Source organism: Podarcis bocagei (genome assembly GCF_964188305.1).
Source record: "Podarcis bocagei genome assembly, chromosome: 1".
Classification (NCBI taxonomy): domain Eukaryota; kingdom Metazoa; phylum Chordata; class Lepidosauria; order Squamata; family Lacertidae; genus Podarcis; species Podarcis bocagei.
In genome coordinates, this window is record NC_138125.1 from 134814062 (window position 1) to 134838486 (window position 24425).

General features: G+C 43.6%; 1 protein-coding gene across 3 annotated transcripts in view; it reads right to left on the reverse strand.

The window, feature by feature from the left end:
* PLEKHM3 (pleckstrin homology domain containing M3) overlaps positions 1-24425 on the reverse strand; it is an 84500-nt gene that overhangs the window by 6438 nt on the left and 53637 nt on the right. For all 3 annotated transcript variants that reach the window (XM_081166505.1, XM_081166506.1, XM_081166507.1), the window contains 2 exons: positions 20867-20930; positions 9312-9469 (listed from right to left, as the gene is read on the reverse strand). In XM_081166505.1, the coding sequence (XP_081022631.1) occupies positions 9312-9469; positions 20867-20930 (222 nt within the window). The remainder of the gene's footprint in view (positions 1-9311; positions 9470-20866; positions 20931-24425) is intronic.

The following is a 24425-nucleotide window of genomic DNA, read 5'->3' on the forward strand; positions in this document are numbered from 1 at the left end:
CACCAGCACTTACGCTTCTAGCTCCCAAAGCCTTCCATAAATCAGCTTCTTCATTTTAACCAGTTATCCCACACTACAGGTCCAATTGTTGCTTTATCGCTACCAAATTAACCCTTAATATACCCAGTCATTCCAGAACAGTAGCTGCATATAGCACCCTAATCCCATTCATAGATTACTTGCTCAGAAACAACTCCTACTGCTTAATGGGATTTGGTTCCCAACATGCATACAATTGTGGCCTTCATTAGGGACGAACTGAATCATTGCCGCATAAGCTCTTGCAGGAAAACTCACATTTCCTATGATAACTGTTGCATGCAGAAACAGAAAAGTGCAAACAGAGAATCCCTCCTGGACAAAGACAGCCTGGTCACTGTGACCCATGCCCTGCTAAAATCCAGATCAAACCTTTGCTCTGTGTTGTACACGGGTCTGTCTTTCAACATGGACATTTCAGCTCAGTACATGGCTGAATTCCATTACCATATTGAATCCCCTAATTTTAAAGCAGCTCCTCATTAACTTGCCCTCCTTAAGTCTGTGGTCAATAGAAGTCTTTCTCTGGATAACTCTGGCAACACAAGTTACAGATAGGTAGCCGTGTTGGTCTGCCATAGTCAAAATAAAAAAATTCCTTCCAGTAGCACCTTAAAGACCAACTAAGTTAGTTCTTGGTATGAGCTTTCGTGTGCATGCACACTTCTTCAGATATCTGTATCTGAAGAAGTGTATCTGGGTGTATCTGAAGAAGCGTGCATGCACACGAAAGCTCATACCAAGAACTAACTTAGTTGGTCTTTAAGGTGCTACTGGAAGGATTTTTTTTATTTTGACTCTGGCAACACAAGTTAGAAGGATGGCTACTGAGGAGAGGCACCTCTCTCTGGTGGGGTCCCAAGTAGCTCTTCCTAGAGCTACCTGCCTGATGCCTCCGCTGCTGAGCTTTGGGTCCCAGATCAATTATCATCTTTGGCAGAACTTGTCACTTGCTTGTTACACAAAATGGTCTCTCCATGACTTCAAACCGATTTAAGATCATAGACCAAAGTAAAAATGCATTATAATAAAAACCCATTTACACAAAGCATGTGCAATTCATTAAAATTGCCAAAAGTAACCTCCAGTAACAGCAGCATAAAATTTTGGCTGCACAACCAGCAGTAAATAACAGCAAACAAACATACAAGATCTATCTGGCTGGGCTTTTCATTAGTATTTTTACTAATAGGATCTATACTAAGTTGTCACCATCTTCTATGTTACACAATAATTTGGATTAAGCTTTTTGAAAATCTTTCTTAGAGGCTAAACACTTGTTACCTAGTACAGATTTTCAGGTACGGGTTGTGGGACAAAGTGTTAAGGGTGAGCTGATGGTAGAGAGAACAGTGACAGAGAGATTGGAGAGAACACGATTGCTTCCTTCCCACAATGTTAGCACTCAAACGGCAACTTTCCCATGCAGTTTTCAGGTACTCGTGTGACCCAGATGGAGGGAAACGTGAGGTTCCTAATAAAAAGCAGGCAGTGTTCTGGTTTTTCCCCAAAGGTGACTTTTGTGGGCTGGAAGTTCCACAAGGCCAATCCAGACCATTTTTATTTATTTTTTGCTGGTTTGCCCAATTCTATTCCAGTAATATATGGCAACGGTGATAACTTAGGTTGAAAATTTGAGTCAAGTGCATTGTGAAAATCCATTGGATCTGCTGTGCTCTGTTTGCCAGGAGCTATTCTGACTGGGAAGTAACACTTCAATTGCTCAGACATCTTAATTGCTGAGACAATGAACAGAAGAAATCCAAATCAACAAATTGGCCAGAGGGTCCATGAATCCGCCTTGCAGTGAAACTGGTGCAACAGACAGCAGCAACTCCCACAAGCACCTAATTACCATAACTTTGTTTTCAGGAGAAGGAGGTGGTTTTCAGTGTTGTGGTTGTGTAGAAAAGCCAGGAACACCTCTGAACAGTTTCTGATGAAAACTTGTTAAGACACAAGGATCTCGATGAAGCAAATATCCAAGGAATGAAGCCCACAAGTTCCACACATTTCCCCATTTCTACAGGATTTTAATGTGTGTGCCAACCAGCATTTCATGAGTCCGATTTCTCTTTCCTATTAGGATTATTTCACACATTCCAAAAGTGGTTTGCCACCAAAGGTACACTCATCAGTTAACTGCAGTTAATCAAGGCTCTTATACGCATTTGCAGCTGAATATTTGACACAGTCACACGTAACATTTAAAACATTGTTGATGTCAGGCTGAGCACCATGGGTTGGCATCACTGGACATCTGCCCAGGTCCATGCCCCAACAAGGGCCCACCATAAACCAGAGTCTCCTGACACATACAAATTGCTGCTGGACAATGGAAATGGCTCTACTTTCTGCTCTTCTTGCAAACACGGACAGCTCCTTCTTCCTTGCCACTTCTGCTTGCTCCTTCTTCAGACCCGGTGGCAGCAATAAAGTAGAGGAAATGTTGCTGTTGTTGCTGCTGCTGGTGCTGCCATTTACATTACTTACCTGCTCCCAATGGTAGAGAAGCCCGCCCCCTCCGCCCTGCAGCCACTCATGCCATCTCATTGGGTAAGGAAGAAGAGACTGCAGCTACTATCTTCCTCCCCACTTCCAGATTGGGCCCAAAGAGGAAGAGAATGGAGTGGAAGTTGTGGGTGATGGTGAGATGAACGAGGAGGAGCTGCCGGTACTGGGGTGGACCAGGGTGAGTCCTGGCTAGCCCTGCCAGCCCAGTTAGGACCACCTGCACATGTGGTAGAGGACCTGATACACAAAGGGAATGCGTGAAGTCAACTGCAGTCTCCCCAAGGGACTGACAAGTGAAAACGAAATATGGCACTTAAGTACTCTGTTGATTTTGTGTTGCACAATTCACTATACGGCTTAAGGAGAGAAGGAATCATGAAGCTGAGATGAACCTGCAAAACTTAAAAGCTGAAATCTTTCCCAGCTGCCACCTACTCTAACTTCCATGGAAAATTACAAAGGTGTATCTTCTGGCTGTGGATGCAAGACCGCTCAGAATTTCAATCAAGCGATCAAACACCTGCTTCTTATCTGGCCAAGGCCACAGCTCGGTGCTGCGTCAACCACTTCTCTAACATCTGAGGGCAATGAGAAGCACCTGTGTTGGGAAAGAGGGTGTTCCTTTTATGGCACTTATTTACAAAACAGCCTCATTATTACTAAGCCTTTATTCTCCTTTTCTCAGATCCTTTTGAGCACAAATACAATGACATTGTGGAGAAGACATTTGTTGCTTTGAAGATGACAAAAAGATGAGACCTTAAAAACAAGCAACTGTGGACTCATTCATGTCTTCCGTTTTGCCTGCAGCAGTCCCAGAGGGGGAAAGTCCACTTTTCATGTTCGGCTGTCTATGGTCACAGCTGCTGTAGGAGTGCAATCGTATGGCTCAGTGCCTAGATTATGCACATAGCACCAGTGCCTGAAACACCTCTGAATCGCCGTGAAGGTTTTTGCATTTTAAATGATCAGGCGTATGCTCCTGTAGGGCATCCATTCTTAACACGGGAGATTTGGGGTGGGTGAAATGAGTGAAATGGCGGGTGGAGGTGCTGGAAACTGATAGCGGAGGCACATATTTCTCCTTAAACTTGTGTCCCAGCCAGCCCCATCCTTAACCAACTTCCTCCCTTCTAGCATTCTTTCCTAGAAGCCACAAGATAATTTCAGCTCTGAAGTGCAGAAGATTATACTTGTTTGCATGCCCTGAAACATATAACACAATAACACTTTTTTTTTTTTTAAAGCAAGATGATTCATTAGTATGGTAGTCAGTGAGATGCTTGAGGAAGTTATTTCATTTTCTGCATAGGCTGGAGTCATGATTGTACAGAAGGGTTGTTCTTGTGTTGTTGTTGTTTTACAAAAAAGTAACACTGAAAGATTAGTTTTCCTATGACCCATTGCATGCAACAGCATGTGGGGCTTAACGCTTGTGCAGAGTTTAAGGGCACATAGACAGTACATGTGTATATAGGCTCAAAAGTGGTAGGCAGCTATGCACAGCAACCCTGCGTGCCCACAGTTGTCCTTAGGTCCATGTGTCAAGGTTCGCTAAGATCCGACAAGTGATAGCCAGGGTCAGGAGCAAGAAAGTTCTTGGCCGGTGGGGGTCAACGGCAAGTGGTATGATCTACAGTGGGCAAAAGTCAGTTCTCAGAATGGCTGCTAGCAGGCAGATGGGACAGAGGTAACCAGTGTCATCTAGAAAAGCAAATGGTCAAGTTCCAGAGGCAGAGGGTTCTGTGAAGGAAGGTGAAGAGCAGAAATTCAGCCTGGCAGGTTCTTCTCAATGGGAGTCAGGTTGTTTAGGGTGGGCCGAAGAGGATATCCTGGGGTAAAGGCTTTACGAGGCCAAGTGGAACTGCACTGATTCCACCTGGCTGGGTGATGCACCAGCCAGTGGGTCTTCTAATGCTTTCTAGAGGACACCTCTGGGTAAAGCAAGCAATTCCTTCAGCAGATGGGCTATGTTGGTGGTAGAGAAAGAAAGGCACTGGATCTTGGTTGTCTGTGTGGAATATCAGTTTGAGACCCCTATCCCTGAAATTGATCTGAAAAACCAGATCAACAATGACCCAACAACAAAATGTTTCCCAGCGCTGACAGGTAGCAGAACCTGGAATTTCGCTATACTAAACATTTATCAGCATTTTACTTTGCAAGGAAGAACTAATTTTTTGAGTCCTTGCAGTAAAGGGTGAAGGAGATCTCAGCGACAAGAGCTTGTATCCGAAAGCTGCAAAAAATTCACAATGCAGTATCTTCAAGCATGTGCAGTGCTATTCCACCACCCCAGTGAGTAACTACCACCTGACACTCTGCCCCCTGGAAAGCAAAGCTTTCCTGAGAACACTGTTTCCAGCAGGCTTAAGTCAATTTCCATGTCTACTTAAAAACTAATTGCTGGAGCTGACAGGAAAAAATCAGAAGACCCAACTATTACAGCATTTCCACTTGCACTTTACTATTCTTCTATTTTTAGTTTTCATTCCAAAACCCGACACCCAGGAAATCCAAGGAAGGGGAATACTTTAACTAAGCAATGCAAAACCAAGCAAGAAAAAAGAGAGAGAGAGAGAGAGAATTATTTGAGCATTCTACACCAGTGCTAAGACAGCAGACTTGGAAGTTGTGTATTGTCGGACAGGATGTAAGGAGCTTGCCAGGCACAGCCCACAAAACCCTGCTAATTAACTGAAATGATTGTGTTTGTTTTGGAACCATTTAGCCAACAAAGGAATGTGTCACACCGATTAGCAAGAAAAGGGTATGTAATATATGTGCATTCAAAGCCAGATGAGTGCATTATCCAGGTATTTGCTCTGTTTGCTCAAGGATTGACAAAAAATGAATGCTGAGCAAACAGCCTCCATGCAAATGGAAACTCCAGCTCTTTAAAAGCGGGTGGGGGGGGGTTTCCTTCTACCCAGAGATTTATCTGTCTCAGGAAGAGACAGGCCTTGAGAAATCACATCTGGAAATGGACCCACAGAAAAACTACTTTTCTACCAGAACTTGTTCTCTCCCTCAGCCCCTGTGAGGATGCCATTATATCAGGATGGCCGTCATCCAGCGCTGACCCTCTGGCAGGTCTTGGCAAGGGCACCTAAGACTCATCGCTTTGCTTTCTTCTTTGTCAAGCGGAAAGGTCAAGGCAAAAAGACAAAGGGAAAATATATGCAAAGCAAGGTGCAAACACACTTCAATTCCTGGTCATCCAAGAATGCCGTGAATGCAGGGGAACTCTTTCACCCAGTACAAACAGCTTCTTATTAAGGCAATTTATTGTTGGGGGTTTTTTATATACCACTCTAACAGAGGCTCAAGATTTATTAAAACTCTAGTTTTGCACTCTTTTAAAACACAAGAGGCATTCATTTTGTTTAGATTTAGTGAAGCTGAACACATGCAAGTGAAGGAGCAGAAACAAAGACATTAGGATAACAGTAAGTTCATCACAATGCACATGTGTTAATATTTATTTTCATCTCCATTTAGGGGCAAAGCTTTAGAAAACTAATTTGTGGATCTACAAAACTGTAAATGTTATATATCCCTCTTAGATGGTTGTGGGAGCAGGTGTTAGTGAAACTTGCTGAACATGCCAGCTTAAATTACCCCGTCCTTCTTCCCGAAAAAACATCAACCTTCTCAATCCGTTTTGGGCACCTACTCCAATTCATAGGCTATGCATTGTTTTTTGCTGCAACGGACTAACAAGGCCACTCCTCTGAAATTCAATGCCAGGGCTTGTGTTTGCTGATACAACGGTATAAAGCTTTCAGGAGAACTACCAGCAAGGGGAATATCACTGTATGGTATTCTTTGCCTACTCAAAAGTGGAAATGTGGAATCAGGCGCCAGGGTGCAACTTGTTCGTAACTCTGCCATCCTAGCAGGGGGTCAGGGTACAGAGGCCTATGCACACCCCAAGGCACAGAGTAATATAAGAACTAGAACAGAACACCTGAACCCCAGTTAAACGTGGCAAACATTTAAGGCAATGATTACCTAAATAAGGGAATGCAACCCTACCAACAGAAATCTCAATATATTGAAATATTTGTGAGGCTTTTCTTTGGGCAGGAGCACGTGAACCCGACTCATACCAAGTTGAAACACCCCACCTCCCCCCCCCCCCAAAAAATAGAATGGACAAAGAGGGTTATACTTTAATTCAGAGTGAAACATAGAATCTGCAATGACTGGGGCTGCCAAGACCTGTCTTGGAATTAAAAGGCAGCCCACTTGATTTCTTTTAACAAACCTAAATTTAAAGCATTGCCTATGTGGCAATCTTACGAATGAATCCTATTTTAAAAAGAAATAAACTATTACATCTATTAATGGGCAACCTGCTTTCTATTAACACAGTGCCCCAACAAAAGAACATTATCCAATATGCAGACAGATAATGTTCAAACTAATTGCCAAAATAAAAATTAACTGATCAAACTAATTCACTTTTGTTACTGAACCATGACTTCATTGGTAGAGCAATATTAAATATTATTTTGAAAATGATGTTGTTATATCAGTGTCATTAAATCTGTTTTTGTATTGAACATGTACACATATATATTACCTGCTGCCAGTGTAATAAGCACCAACAGAAGTCATTACACCCAGATATCACTGACCTGAGATGTACTGCAAATTCTCTCAGGGCATTTAAGATTTCAGAATTCTAAGGCATTTAACCTGTGATTTTAATGTACAGCAAACACTCAGAGTAATCAAATCATTCTGCAGAGAAACTGCATGCATTGCACTGGGAAACCTTCTTACATGAAGTATTTTGCCCCTTTCATTATCCTCACGAGCCCCTTGCAGATATCTTTGCCTTATATAGCCATGATCTTAGTTCTCTTTAATGCTTTTTCATTCACAACTTTCCGTCCTAGAAATTACTGTTTTGCAAGTGTTCTCTTTTCTTTCTTAATCAGTGTTTGCACAGTTGTGCTCCACACCTCATTTAATATACATTCAGGGCTTGGACCTCATACTAAAAACAAGGTACTGAAACAAAACCAGGGAAAGATGGGGCAAATATTAGCAGTAAAAGAGGTGCCAGTCAAAAATCTCAGTAAAAGGTGGCCTTGGGCTGCACTGGCACGGAACTCTTCTCCCAGCTGGGAAGAAAAACAACTCTCAACAAATTATGCTAACAAAATAATCCTGGCCATCTCACAAACTGCCAACAATGCCCAAGGGAGGATCAACATCATGAATATACAAAACTTAGTTATGACTCACTCCTGGACACTCCATTGAAAAACTCAACTGGGGTGCCATAGATGTTTTATCTGTGCCTGAATGACACAGGCATGATATACAGTCAGATTAAGGGATAAGCATGCATGTATGAATCAGCCCCAACATGCAGACTGGTCAGCTACTTTATCTAACAATCCCCGAGTCCAATATGCAGCAAGATGATGCACTCAGTTGCCAATAGCACAACTACTTACGGGCTGATGAAAGACAAGTGTCAAATGCCTGTCTCCTTTTCTCCTATCCTCAGGCTTCCCATACGTACAGGGGGCCATGAGAAGGGAATAGACAGTCTGGATACTGACCCCCAGAAAAGCTAAATATTCTTGAAACTTGTTGGCTCGGGATAGGCAGGTCCCATTAACCTTACCTTGCCTAGGGCCTCTAAAATATCAGACTTGCACTTACAATCTGAACTGCTTAGAAATAAATGTCTTAAGGAATTTTAATGGTCAGATTGTGAAAGTCCCTCTTGAGTTCACAAGTCCCCTTAAGGCCCCTTTGTGTGTTATGTACACTGTTGTGCTTGCCGTAACTACACGTGTCTAGTCCTTTGCATTTACACACTGCAGGGAGCGGTGCTGAACTCGTTCCCTCCAGTTACAGATTTCACAAATGAATCCCTTTTGACTACAAAGGCTGCAGTTGTACACATGGGAAGTGGCAAATTTGCATGTACATGTGGTGAAGCAGACCAAAGCATGATGGTACATACCCCATGAATATGCACACTTTCCACTTGTACTGGCTACAAATGCAAGTAGCAGCTGCGGTGGGGGATTACTGGTGGTGATGGTGAGAGGGAGTTTAACTGTAGTCCACATGAAAACCACTCCTTTGAAGCTGCTATTTGCACGGAGAGGAAATTCCTCCATTGGTGCTGTAATGGGGTATGAGTTACTCGTGCGTAAACTGCCGCCTCTCTAGGCTTAATTGCCTTGGTTAAACCGTTCTGACTGCACAGCCCATCTCCGTGTGGGTGTCTCAGTCGCTGGCAGAATCTGTCTGTGGGCGTTTCTTAAACCTTTTCCAGCATAAAAGTTGTCTGACTCCCAGTCTCCTCCTTCTCTCACTGCGTGGGAGTCTTCTGCGCAGGGAGGGCGTGGGTAGTGGAGGGCCTGTGCTCTCCTCACTAATCTCCAGAGAAGAATCCCGGAGCTCTTCCTTCGCTTCCCCCATTTGCCCCCCTTTATCCCTGGTGTTGCGCTGATTTCCTTCCTCCTCTACCGAGCTGCTTCTCCCCCTGGTGCTGGGTCCTTCGCCCGCAGAATCTGGGAGCCTCCCCTTCGCCTCTCGCTCTGATGTCAGTTCCCTGACAGGTATGAAGATGCATTTAATGTTGTGCCTCGTTTGGCCTTCATAAAAGGTTTCCACATAGAAAGGAGGTAAGCTGAACTCTTGCTCATATTTGCATCAGCCCTCTCATCATTACTGTAAATGTACACACATGCAAAGCAACACATGAAATCACCGTCCTTTACCTGCTTGTAGAAATGTCCTCAAAGGGGTACAGGATCTCGCCGTTGTTACAGATCTCGCAAATGAATCCCTTTTGGCTACAAAGGCTGCAGTTGTACACATGGGAAGTGGCAAATTTGATTACCTTCCCAAGGAAAGGGGCCAGCTTCCCTTCAATAACCTGCAAAGCAACAGAAAAGAGACCCCATCACCAAGAATCAGCAACAGAAATGACTGGACATTATTCGTGTGTCTCATTACCAAACTAAAACACAATTCAGAGTTGATTAAACACTGAAGGGCTTGCTGCAGGGTGGGGTGAATCATGCAATTCCGGCTGAAGAATGCCAAATAAAACCCACCTACGGCAGCAAGGTAACAGAACATTAAAAGGTAATTTTACACCTGTTTGGAGATGGGTAAAGTTAGACTGTTTAATTCATTTACTTACAATGCTTGTCTGTTTTTATTTTACTAGTGTTTTTCTTCTATTGTTTTACTCAACTAATAACAATGGAAGAGTTATATATATATATAATTTAAGAGGCATGCAATGGCCCTAGTATGTGAAAATCCACATTTGAATTTTGGCTTAAATGTGCCGGTTCCCTCTACCACGTGACTCAGTACTAGCAGTCTTTCTGTTTACTCAAAATGTTGAGTATCCAATTACTAATGCCAAAACAACTGTTTTAGTAATGATTACTGGTAATTACCGGTACGTAATTATCACTGTGTCTGTATTTATTATGTTCCATTTACCTCTGCCCTCACTATCTTCAATCTCCTCCAGAACCTTGTGTGTGTGTATATTCTTACTCACGGTAATATTGTGTACTGTAGTCCACAAAAACTTAACACTGTAATAAAACTGTTTGTCTTTAAGGTGCCGCAAGACTCAAAACTTAAAGCAAAATAAGTAAATGCAGATTCCGTAAGAATGCTCACCTCACTTATGCTAAATGTATTTCTTATTCTATATGTATTCCTGAAGGCCTAAACTGCAGCACATACACTAAATGGAAAAATGTAGGCAGGAGAGGAAGTTCATGGGATGGCTTGGGTCGCTGCCACGGGATGGAAATGCTGAAAAGCCCTCGTTCTTGTAAGAACATCTGTGGCAGCAGGAAGCTGAAATGTTATTGCTAGCCATGCAGACTCGACATCTGTTTGTACTGCACGGAAAGGTGATGCTTTTATTGTGTCCTGCTATAGAATGATGGCCTCACTCTGGACCTTAAACAATTCACAAAGGTCACTGCGGGGAGGTGCGGTTCAAAGCCAGGGATCTGATACTGCTCTATTATAACAGACGGGCAAAGTCAGTACTATAAGCAACTTTTAAAAAATCTCTTCCTTAATTAATTTTGGTAATAAGAGTCAAAAGTCTAAACTGGTTAAGGGGAAATGATGTCCAACAAATATGAGGAAACGCAAGGAGCAGCAGATATGATAGTGATAGAACATATATACTTGCAGATTAATGTAAACAAAGAAATGCAGGCCGGAACAGAGGAAAAGTGAATGATGCAGCAGGGTCAGTAATATCCAGCATTAAACAATTCAGTCTCAGCCTTACCGTATAGCCAATAGGCTGCAATAATAAGTTCTTAAAATAATAACACGCAAATTGATATACACAGAAGCGCACAATCTCCATGCTTTACTAAGAAACCAGTACTGGAGGTTTTGCAGGATCTGGATTAGTTTGGAAAGGATGTTTGTCAGCAAAGAGAAGTGTGTGTCCATGTTAGGGGTAGAAAGGGGGGGGGCATGCTCAGAGATATTAAGACAGCATCTTAAAAAGCAGAGACATCACCTTGCCAACAAAGGTCCGTATAGTTAAAGCTATGGTTTTCCCAGTAGTGATGTATGGAAGTGAGAGCTGGACCATAAAGAAGGCTGATTGCCGAAGAATTGATGCTTTTGAATTATGGTGCTGGAGGAGACTCTTGAGAGTCCCATGGACTGCAAGAAGATCAAACCTCTCCATTCTGAAGGAAATCAGCCCTGAGTGCTCACTAGAAGGACAGATCCTGAAGCTGAGGCTCCAATACTTTGGCCACCTCATGAGAAGAGAAGACTCCCTGGAAAAGACCCTGATGTTGGGAAAGATGGAGGGCACAAAGAGAAGGGGACGACAGAGGATGAGATGGTTGGATAGTGTTCTCGAAGCTACCAGCATGAGTTTGACCAAACTGCGGGAGTCAGTGAAAGACAGGCGTGCCTGGCGTGCTCTGGCCCATGGGGTCACGAAGAGTCGGACACAACTAAACGACTAAACAACAACAACAAGAGATATTATTTATTTATTCATTTAGGAATCACTTCCCGTGAGGCATCTTGAGGTACTCGATGGGTAAGGCTGCATGCTACTGGCTGGGAGGCAGAGACCGGCTGACAAGCAATCTTTGAAAATTCTGGCCAGAGAAGAATTTTTTGCAGACAGCACTTGTACCCTTGCAGCCAATTGTCTCTAGTCAGAGGCTACTTGCTGGTACCTAAAAAGAAATGCAGTACCATCCAGTTGCAAACCACTGAGTAGAGAAGGACTGTGCCATGACTTACATAGTTGCAGATGTGGACAGGATAACGCACTGCAAAGCTGGAACATGCTTTGAACATACAAAACAGTCATGCTGATGTGGTTCAGCTGCATTAATGTGTTTAACAGGTGGTTTCTAGAATTCAGGAAGACAGGATTTGGAGCAGGCACCCCCAACCTTCGGCCCTCCAGATGTTTTGGACTACAATTCCCATCATCCCTCCTGTTAGCTAGGGAGCATGGGAGTTGTAGGCCAAAACATCTGGAGGGCTACAGGTTAGGAATGCCCAATTTGGAGGCTTTTTGACTTTGTGATTTTTTTGTTTTGGGAGTCTGAAAGATGGATAATGTGACCTTCTTCGATTTGTAAGGCAGACTAGGTAGTCAGACTATATCTAGCAACAGAGGGCTTTGAAGTTTTTTTGGTTTGTTTTTAAAGCAACTCTGTGATGATGAGAGTTGTACGGTTGATCATTTTACCTATGTGTGTTTGCGGAATGGCAAGCATGCGGTTTATTACTTCCTGGAAGTTTTGCATAGCAGGGAGTGATAGAAATATATAAAACAAAAAACCTGAAATACAACCGCATTAGCAGAGCTTTGAGTTAATGATTGTACGCTTTAGCGGGGCTTCCTCGTGCGCAAGCACCCTTAGGATTGCACTGCTAAATAGTTTTATTATTATGAATATATATAATAACCTGCAATACAGTCTTGAATGTATGTTTTATATTATCTTGCAATGTAATGTACCGTATTTTTCGCTCTATAAGACTCACCAGACCACAAGACGAACCTAGTTTTTGGAGGAGGAAAGCAAGAAAAAAAATATTCTGAATCTCAGAAGCCAGAACAGCAAGAGGGATCGCTGTGCAGTGAAAGCAGCAATCCCTCTTGCTGTTCTGGCTTCTGGGATAGCTGAGCAGCCTGCATTCGCTCCATAAGACGCACACACATTTCCCCTTACTTTTTAGGAGGGAAAAAGTGAGTCTTATAGAGCAAAAAATACGGTATGTTTTACATTGTAAGAATGCTTTAGTAATGTTTAACATAGGTGTTTTGCACAATTCTGTACCCTTTTCAGTACAGTATGGGATTTCCTTGCCTACCGGTCACCATGGTGTGCTGTAGTTTGCTGTTCCATTTATTCAATGCCTGCAGAGAAGAGGGAACACTTAACAGCCAAAGTTGCTGTTTACAAAAATAACGCACTGGGGAAATGAGTACAAATAGCTTCTATAGAAAAGGCCTTAAGGAAGTCTCATTGAAAGCTGTACTGTACAAAGAATGTTATCTCCGTATCTTCACAATGTATTAGGCATACGCCTAACATAGTCAAAGTACAACTAGAGAGCTAAATCAATACATGGTGAGAACTTCGCAGGGGAGGGGTAGGGAAACATTGACTCAGCAAGCAAATATTGTGCCATATTTTCTGAATGTGGTGGCAACACTATCCATTGTTACTGTTCTATGCCAATGAGGCTTCCCACCCACTCCCCCAAATAACTGGGCAGAAATGCACCCTAAATTAACTTACTAAGCCACTTGCAAGAAGATGAAACGCATCCATTCTGAAGGAAATCAGCCCTGAGTGCTCACTGGAAGGACAGATCGTGAAGTTGAGGCTCCAATACTTTGGCCATCTCATGAGAAGAGAAGACTCCCTGGAAAAGACCCTGATGTTGGGAAAGATGGAGGGCACAAGGAGAAGGGGACGACAGAGGACGAGGTGGTTGGACAGTGTTCTCGAAGCTACCAGCATGAGTCTGACCAAACTGCGGGAGGCAGTGGAAGACAGGAGTGCCTGGCGTGCTCTGGTCCATGGGGTCACGAAGAGTCGGACACGACTAAATGACTAAACAACAACAAAGCCACTAGCTTTGTTCATCATGACCGGCCTCAACAATATATTCAGAGTATGCTAAATGCTTACCATTGTTAAACACGGCCAACTAAAGTTTTATAGCAGGGAAGTGTCTCCATGTTGTGGCAGCTCCACATGGGACCATGTTGCGTGAAAGGAACTCAGCAGCATGGGAGAGTCTCCAGGCCAGCACCAGCAGGCCACCAGGAATGTGTGCAGTTCTGAAGAGCAGTACTCTCTGTGGAGGGAAGGAGTCTCCTTCCCTCTTTCTCTCTCTCATGGGACAACCCATGCGGAGGGCAGCTTTCAAATCTTGGGTGGAGTCAACACCATAGAGAAGCACTTTCCGTGAACTTTACACATTGATTCCATCGTGTTTGAACTGGCCTGCATTTGACAACTCTTCTCTGAGTTAGGGGGAGGCAAAGTCAAGAGATATGGCGGTAGCTCAAAACTACCCAAGGAATGTCATAGCAGAGCTGAGAGTTTAATCCACATCACCCTGTCCACTGAACTAATGTTTTGAGTGCTAGGCTGGCTGTCCCTCATGATATCACCTGAAGGGCCTTGCCTGCCTCCTTCCATCTGGGCAGAGAGGGCTCCGTTTTTGTTTTTTAAATTGCTTTTATTTTTTATCTTTGTCATTTTAAATTGTACTTGATATTAAAGCTGTGTTCTTAGTTTTAGATTTTATGATTTATGTGGAAATAGTTTTCCATCTGGCTGTGTACTTTTTGATGTGTTTCATTTATTGCTTATGACTTTTGTTGCATTGGTAATTATGTAAATCTTGTCATGTTGTAAGAAGCCGCCTTGAGCATCGTTTTAACTATGGAACGGCGGCATACAAATAAAATGGTTATGATGATGTTTAAAATTATGGAAGCTTAAAAAGAAAATGCCCCCAAAAGGTCTGTTCAAGGCCTGCCATTTAATGAGAAATGCACAAGCAAAAAAGAAAAAGAAGAAGAAGAGTAGAAGAATATTAGTAGGTAAAATATAAAGTTTCACAATGTTTGATCATTTTACTGAGCCTGATTTGCTAGCTCACCGATACTTCAAGGCAGCTAACCTTGAGCTGGGCATCTCCAGGAAAAGGCAAGTGAGTTCAACAAAGAGAGGTTAAGCCTTCATTTACCCTCTTTAATTTTAACGAGGGAGCATTGTGTTTTGTGAGGTTGCAGGTTAGGGTTAATAATTGAAGCTAAAGAGGCGACAAAGCCTACATACCAAGGTGCTGTTGCCACTGGGAGGACAGTGCAGAGTCTGCAAATATCTTGTGACCCCACCCTTGTAAATCAGCATGTTAATCATTATCATCATATTGGCGATAAGATTCTTTGTAAGTCAACACAGAGGCTGTAATTTCAACCGTCCGTTCACAATCTGAATTATTTCCGTTAAGTTACCGTAGCTTTTATTAAGAAAGGGCTCTCCTGGAAATACTGGTTGGCTTGTAAACTTCTTTTGACACTCTGGGACTTTCAGATTTGAAAACATGTGTGATTTGCTTCCTAAGTAATGCACCAAGTTAAGCGGCCACAAGCACTGGCGTTTTGCTAAGTCTAGGAAAAAGGAGAAAAATGGATTATGGTAGCATACCACACTTTTTCCAGACTGGAACTGGAAATAGCGGCTGTAGGTGACAGAATAGTGTGGTGTTTATAGAATTTAGCAAAAGAGGAAACAGAAGGACTGGGCAGTGTGCAATGCACAGCCAAAGACCGTAGAGGACTCTCCTCCACCTGCGGGCGGTGTCAAGAGTGAAAACATTAAGACGCAAAGGTTTAGTTTTAAAAACACCACCAATGTTTTAAGCTATTTCTTCGTCCACCACTTTTGCAGCATGGTGGTGTAATTTTCTAGATCCATTTCAGTTGGGGTTGAGGCCTGGTTTTGGCACAGAAACTGCTTTGGTCGCTTTGTATGACCTGTATAGGGAGAGAAACAGAGTGTATGTTGTCCCTGTTCTCCTTGACCTCTCAGCGGTTTTGGATAACCACAGTATCCTTCTGCAACGCGTCATATAACTGCAACATGCTATATGTAGAGCTGCCTTTGAAGACAGTTCAGAAACTTCTGCTAGTGCAGAAATGGGTGGCACGGTTGCTCCCTAGGGCGAGATGGCCTGAGCATATTACACTGATGCTGGCCTGACTGCACTGGCTACCAATTAGGCCCCAGGCCCAATTCAAAGTGCTGGTTTTGACCTATAAAGCCTTAAATGGCTCAGGACCGCAATACCTCAAGGACCGCCTCTCTTCATATGAACCTACCTGGACCCTGAGATCATCCTTTGAGGCTGCTCTTTGTGTGCCTCCTCCATGAGCGGTCTGGAGGGTGACAACACCTGTTGCTCTCCACTTGTGGGGTGCTCTCCCTAGAGAGGTTCGGCTGGTGCCTTCATTATACTTCTTTTAGGTGCGAGGAAAAAACATTTCCACTTGATCGACATCCTACGCCCTTTTAATTGTGTTGTTGGGGGGGGATATTGGTTTGTTGTTGGTCTTATTTTTACAGTGGTGCCTTGCAAGACGAAAAGAATCCGTTCTGTGATTCTCTTCGTCTAGCGGTTTTTTCATCTTGCGAAGCAAGCCCATTGACGGATTAGTGGATTAGCGCTATTAGCGGCTTTTAGCGGCTTATCGGATCAGCTGATAAGCGGCTTTTAGCGGCTTATCGGATCAGCTGATAAGCGGCTTAGCGGCTTATAAAAGGGGGGGGACCCGCAGGAACTCGCAAGACATTTTCGTCTTGCGAAGCAAGCCCATAGGAGATTCGTTTTGCGAAGCACCTCCAAAACGGAAAACTCTTTCGTCTAGCGAGTTTTCCATCTTGCGAGGTATTCGTCTTGCGGGGCACCACTGTACTATGTATTTTGTGATTTTCACGTTGTGATTTTATTTTGTGAACTGCCTGGGGATCTGCAGATGAAGGGCAGCATGCAAATTCAATTAACAATGATGATGATGATGATGATGATGATGATGAAGACAGATAGATAGATAGATAGATAGATAGATAGATAGATAGTGCGATGGCCTGGGATTCCGAGTCTGAGAGTGAACCGGAGGAATCCCAGCCGGCACAGGAGTCCCCGCCTCCAGGGCCGGCTGAACTGGGGCAAGGCCTAGATGCTGAGGAGCCTGCACCTGTGCCAGATCCTCAGGGGCAGGCACCAGGTGAGACCATTCTGGCCCCAGAAGTGCTGGAGGACTCAGTGGCTACAGGTGAGCCTCCCCCGGGGCCCAGTAACCATTCGGCCTCTCCTGAACTGCAGAGGCTTAGGGCAGAGAGGCGAAGGGAACTGGTCTCTCCCAGGAGGAGTGCTCGCCTTAAGGCCAGGAGAGGCGGGGCTCCTGGGGGCCGGGACCGCCCCCGGCCTTAGAAGGAGATAAAGGTCAGGCAGCCCAGTCCCAGGTTGCGGGAGCAACGTCGTTGTGGAGTACCTGCTTTACCTAGACCAAGATCTGCACTCCCAGTGTGCCTGTTCCTTGCCCGGCTTCCTGCTCCTGACTCCCTGGTGTTCCTGTTCCTCGCCCGGCTTCCTGCTACTACTCTCCGGTGTTCCTGTTCCTCGCCCGGCTGCCCGCTGCGGACCTACCCGTGTTCCTGTTCCCCGCCTGGCTTCCTGCTGCTGCCCTTCCAGCGTTCCTGTTCCCCTGCCTGGCTCCCTGTTTCGGACCTCGCGTCTCATCCAGTGTTCGTCTACCCTGCTAGTGACTCTGGACTGAACGTCGGCTACGGTATTAGTACCTTTCCCCCCGGGGCCAGCACAGATAGATAGATAGATAGATAGATAGATAGACAGACAGACAGACAAAATATTGGGCCTGGATATGGGAAGTTCACCTTCAGTTTTCCACATGAACCACAACACTGGTTGGAGCAAGTGACTATATAGCACCCTCACTTACTGCACAAAAGAAGTGTTGCAAGAATAAAACGAGATAAGGAATGTATGGCACCTAGCTGGCTCCTATGGGCTAAACCAACCGTAGCTTAAAATATTACGCAAACTGCCAGGCCTCTCACAATTGTGCATTAGAGCAAAGACCTGATTACGCAAGATTGCTTTTCTGGGCTTGTTGCCTTCTCACAATATTTAGTTTACGGTCTTAAAAGGATTAAAGCGACACCAAATGCCAATTAAGGACTGGCCCACCTCGTGGCAGCGCTTTCCTCCTATCTGGCTGGAGGGGAGCCGCACCCTTAGCAGAGGCCTTGGATGAAAAGAAAGCAAGTTTCAGTAGCACCTGGGCTCGCTTCCTTGACTGCTGCCTGCTGCTCGTTTCCACTCCGCAAGGTGCTGCTGCTAGGCCAGAAGCAAGACACCTGGAGCCTGTAGAGGAGAGGTAGCCAATGCAGCACCCTGCAGAAGCGGCTGAACTACAGTTCCCAGCATCCCTAGCCACTGGCTAGGCTGGTCAGGGCTGATGGGAGTTAAGAGTCCAACATCATCTGGAAGTCATAACGTTGGCTACCTCTGCTGCAGAGGCGGCAGCAGCTGTGCCCACATCATATTGTAGGCCTACGTAGGAAAATAAAGAAGCAATAGCCGGCATTTAGTGGGATTGTGTAGCTGGACCAGCTGTTGTGCTCAGCACATAATAAGAGAAATGGTTTTATTTCATTTATTTATTTTCATTAAATCCTATGTGTGACTAACCACCGTTTCTTTGGTTAAAGATCAGACCTGCTGAGCCATTCTTATTTGCACCCACGGTGCTTTCCAAATCATGAAAAGAATAAATGGCATTACTAGTAGTTTGACAACTTTACCAAAATTACGTTCCTCCTGCTTCACACCTTCCCTTTTGTGCTACACTATTCTGTTCATGGAGCACAGGAGCATTAAAGGCTATTATGGAGTGGATTTGTCTTCGATTGTCCTATAATTACACTGCAACAACCACCACCTGGGGCAAAACACCTGTCCATTCAGCAGCTTTTAAAGCCACCTTGCATATTGCATTCACACAATTCCACTGGTACAAGGAAAAGCTAGTTTTCTTGGTACTAAAATGGAACCAATGTGTGGCGTACAGCTAATACAAGGTTTGTTCAACAAGGTTCACCATGTGCAAATGCATGGAAAGCAGCGTTACTATTACCTGGGAGTAAGCCTGATTCAACTCAATGTGACTTACTCCTAAGTAAACACAGTTTATCATTTATTAGCAGGAAAAGCCTACTCAGAAGTTGGTCGCACTGAGTTAAACGGGGCTTTCTTCAAGGTAAGCGGGTTTAGGACTGCAACCTAAATTTATGTGCATTGTAGAGCGCTAGCATCAGGCACCAGGCCTGTTGGCAGACCAACTCTGAGTTATACAGGTGTCTGCAAACATGACATAAAGGCTGGCAACATTAACCCTGCCACGTGAGAATCCCTTGCAGATGACCACAGTGCCTAGATACACTTCTTTTCTAATAGAATCCATTCAAACTGATTTTCTTCCAGGGATATGGTTTCAAGGAACATGAGGCATTTTGCTCAAGGTAAGCAGGTCTGGGGTGATCAGTGCCTGGATGTGAGACTTCCTGGGAACCACATGTACACTGATTTGGGTCCCATGGATGTTAGACAAATCAAGAATGTCACACTTCCTGAATAAGGATCTGGCTAGGGCATCACTAAGAGCACCTAAAGGGACTAGCTGTCAACATTTCCCCTTTTTTTAAGGGAAATCCCCTTATTCCGAATAGGATTCCTCGCAAAAAAAGGGGAAAGTTGACAGCTATGCTAAAGGGTCCTGATCTTCTTCCAACCTTATCATTTCACCATTTTGACTGAAATGGCATGGCCTGTTTTCTCACTTAAGAAGAAAGGAAATTGTGGAGGGGGAAGGAGAGAGTGAGAGAGAGACTTTCTGGGCTGATAATAAGGATCCAGCCAGATTAAAAGCAAAATCCAATTTAACGCACCCGAGCCACAACTGTAATTGAATTACATGATGAAAGGTCTGGGGTGCAGAAAGGGAAGGAAATAATGTAAATGTATATCAGGACAAAGAAATCTGTCAGAGTAGCAGCTAAATAAATGCGTGCAGTATGACTCTTGCAAGCCTCCATCCCTCCCAAGGAAAGTTTGATAAGCTACTGATCACTTCTTGAAAGTCCGCTATCAATATTTGGCGCTAAGCAGCTTGCAAGGCATTGGAGATTACGAAACCAGCAACTGGGGAGACTGACACCCCAAGTTTAGGCCACTTGCTCTTCTGCAGTTTGATTATCTGAAGAACGAGGCACTTACAAAAAGCTTCACGAAGACCTCTGCTCTCTGGCTTTTCCCTTGAACCGGTTTGCTTGTTCCTATCTTACCACTCCGCCAGCAGACAAGTCACTTCCGCGATACTGGCGTTCAACAGCATTTAATGATTATTCAGCATTTTATGTAATGCTTTTGTAACATTCAAAATCAGTTCACACACATGAAATCTTTACAATAGCAATGTAAGCTAGACTAGTATTTTAAATCTCTAACTTACAGGTGGTGTTCTGAGCCTGACAGAAGCATGGCCAATTTAAGGTCATTTATGGAATTCATAGATTAAGTCAGATTTAAATGGGGGTCTTCTTGGCTCACAGATAACCCCTTAACCACTTATATCGGCTCTCATTCATGAGATTCTAACAAAATGTACGAGCTCCTTTGCCCTGTATCTTTACATCCATGTAGGCTTTATTCCGGTTAAGGACATAAAAGGTATCAGCTCATCTGCCATTAACTGCATTAATGGCAATAAATCATCATCACTGATATTCTGGTTATAGATAAGAAGAGTTTGGATTTGATATCCCGCTTTATCACTACCCGAAGGAGTCTCAAAGCGGCTAACATTCTCCTTTCCCTTCTTCCCCCACAACAAACACTCTATGAGATGAGTGAGGCTGAGAGACTTCAGAGAAGTGTGACTAGCCCAAGGTCACCCAGCAGCTGCATGTGGAGGAGCGGGGAAGCGAACCAGGTTCCCCAGATTACGAGTCCACCGCTCTTAACCACTACACCACACTGGCTCTTAAGCAATCTATGTTTAAGTCATTTCTCTAAGTTACCATTTAGGAAGGCTTCTTGGTCTGGAAAGGCTCACCAAGACATAGCTTGACAAAATCTGTATTCACAGTATGTATAAGGCCCAGCTTCTGGAGAAACTAAATTCAATTACCTGCTGTAGGTCTGCCAAGGAGTACAGGTGGATCTGCTGAAGAAGATACTCTCTAGGGAAAATTCTTGGTGAAAAACAAGAATAAAAAGTGAGTATTTGTATAATTTTCAGAGTACAAAATCTCATACAGTAACTTCTGATAAGACAATATTAAAACACTGAATTCTTCAACATCCATGAGAAAAAAACACCCTTCCACCATCAACCCAATTTTTAAAAACATGATTTAGAGAATCTGCATTACTTTCACTGACCACAGCATTTCCTGCAGGCCTACCATTTCCTTCTCACAAAGGAAGGTCTTCTTTAAAACTGGCTGGCACACGGTATGATCACAGGCCACAGGATGAAGACTGCAGAGGAAAAACATGCCTCTACAGGTGGTTCCAGCTGCACCTTCCTAGAACCCTGTCATTTCCATTTTATCCCAAAGTTTGGAGAAAGACTGGCACAAAATCTGAACCATCCTGGAGACTGGTTGTTGTTGTTTTTTAGTGCTGAATATTAAAGATTTTTACCCATTCACAAAATTCCACACAGCTTTAAACTAAAAACCAAATGACCTCATTTTAAATTGAGAAGTAACAGTGGCATCTTAACAGATCTGTAGTTTTGTATATGCCCACATACAGGGCTTTCTTTCCCAGCCGGAACTCAGTTCCAGCACCTCTCAGGTGGGCACCATTGCTATTATAAGAGAACGCTGGGGGGGGGGGCATTCATGGTGAGTTTGGGCACCTCTTTTTCTAGAAAAATAGCACTGTGCCACATGTCTGTTGGTTTTGCCTCCTTTTTCTCTGAACAGTTTCTTGACAAGACATGGTTCTCTAACAACGTTAATAACATTCAAATGACAAATATAAAATTTTGTTAGGGACATACGATTCACTTTATGATTGTAAACTGCTACAACAACTACAACAACAACAACAATTTATCATTTATACCCCACCCATCTGGCTGGGTTTCCCTAGCCACTCAGACATAGAAGTTCATCCTAGGTTTTTACCACTGCAAAAATAAGTACAATGTACTTCTTGATGAAGAAAAACATCCCAGATTCAAAAGTAGTTATGTCTAAATCTATCAATCATACCCAGGAAAGGAGAGTTGGAAATATCGTTCAAATATAACCCCCACACACACATATACCGTATTTTTTGCACCATAACACTCACTTTTTTCCTCCTGGAAAGTAAGGGGAAATGTCTGTGTGTGTTACGGAGCGAATGCCTGCAGGTGATGGGGGGGGGGGTCTGCTGCAGTCGTGAGCAGAGGATCTATGGTTCCCCTTCCTTCCCTCCTCCATGGTTACAAAGCATGGATCCACATGGATCCTCAGGATTTTTGCATTGAGCTGCTCCAAACTCACCGTCAGATCACATGTCTGTGGCCACAGCATGAACCACAAAAATCATATATCCACTATTTCGTTTAGAATATTTTTTTTCTTGTTTTCCTCCTCTAAAAACTACGTGCGTGTTATGGTCTGGTGCGTGTTATAGAGCAAAAAATACGGTATTTGGGGCAAATATGCTATGAAAGCAGCTTCTCAAAGTGACATTGGCAGAGACGTCAAAAGATATCCCACCTTTTTGGTTCCATAAGAAAGTACTCTATCAAGGATGAAACGCAACAAACAGATATTGGAAGCAACAAAGCACATGACCAGTAAGTGAGAAACCGTAAGAAAAGCACACTTATTCCCATTGCCATGGAAACTGGGACAGGGAAGAAGCCTTAAAAATAAGGTCTGCTCAATTTTGTTGACTTTTTATTTTAAACAAAACTCCTATTACTGCAGAAACAGGTCTTGTTCATTTGCAATGGAAGGAAGCAGCAGAATAGCCAAAGCCTACTTCTGATGACAGCACTCCAAGTGCATTAAGAAGCTCTCCTCGTCAAAATCAAAGAGAGCATAAGGCACTCAGTGGCACTAAGATCATGTGCCTAATGGATGGAACCAGTTGCATCCAGGGTCTGAGTGCTTTCAAGGCAACCTTATGAACATCTGCACAGTCAGATGGAGGTCAATTCAGCCAGGACATCTAGTTCAGCGCAATATTTTCTTTGAAGAAGCACCAACAAACATTGTCATTTATTCACATTGAGAAATCAGTTTAGATCTTGGGGAAAAAACTGCATTGCAAAATAGTTTGGTTTAGAAGAAGAACTAGCACGCTTAAACGAATGTTCCTTCTTTGCTGCAACTTTGGCACAGATTTTTTGAAACGCTTTGAGAAATATAAAAGAAGACTGAAACAAAAATCACCGCAGCAGGGAGCCAGCAGAGGTTGTGCCTCTGGGTTCCTTTGGGAGGAAAGGCAGGATATAAATTCAATAAATACATAACAATAATAAAAAGGTGCAGATGGGCACGGCAATCCTTTACTCAGACATAAGCCCCACTGAGTTCAATATGACTTACTCACAGTGTGTATATAACTGCAGCCTAAAGGTGAAACGTCAGTGGGATGCAATATTCTCAGCAACAACAATGGAAGGCAACACCAATACATTAAGAACAACAATAAAAATGGTGCAAGCCAAAGCTGTTTCAATCATTCCAAGACTTCAGGGTTAAGGACATTGGTTTGTTTACTTAGGGCAGGTGTGGAGAACCTGAAGACCACATTACAGCTGTTGGAAAGGGGTGTGTGCCCATACCTACAACCACACAACCTTTAAACACACAGAGAGCTTTTCCCTTCTCAGAAGGAGGTTTGGTGATGGGGATGTGTACTCTGAATTCCAGACACATCCCATCGCAATCTGTCCGCTGGTGTGGACAGAAAATAGTTCAATCAAACAAAAAGAAATACCGTATTTTTTGCTCTATAAGACTCACTTTTTCCCTCCTAAAAAGTAAGGGGAAATGTGTGTGCGAATGCAGGCTGCACAGTTATCCCAGAAGCCAGAACAGCAAGAGGGATTGCTGCTTTCACTGCACAGCGATCCCTCTTGCTGTTTTGGCTTCTGAGATTCAGAATATTTTTTTTTCTTGTTTTCCTCCTCCAAAAACTAGGTGCATCTTGTGGTCTGGTGCGTCTTATAGAGTGAAAAATATGGTAAATAAAAGCTTCATCATTGCATGGAATGGGCACTGTAGTTTTGCAAGCCACCAAAAAGGGAAAAGAAGGCGGCTTCCGTCTGGAAGCAACCTGAACCTTACTTTTCAGATGGAATGGTGGGAATTCATTTTTTTTTAAAAAAAAAAGGTGGGGGGAGGAAGAAAAGGTGAAGCCTCTTCTGGGTGAACAACTTAAGAAGTGACAGAAATAGAAATGTAGGCTTTTGCCTGTTGGTTCAGGGTGGGATTAGAAACATGACATCTAAGTAAGGAACTTGGGCACCGTGGGCAGTTTCTGTGTGTTTCCATTTCTTTTTCACTAGCAATTAGTTTGAAGCATGACAATTGTGCAAGATAGAACCAGACATTTCATCCATCCTTGGCTCTCAGCCTTATCAGGGATGTATCTGCACAAACAAAAGGTTATCTGTGACTTTTTGACTGTAAACAGAACCCAAGATAAGGCTTTGTTTTCTGCATTTAGGGCAA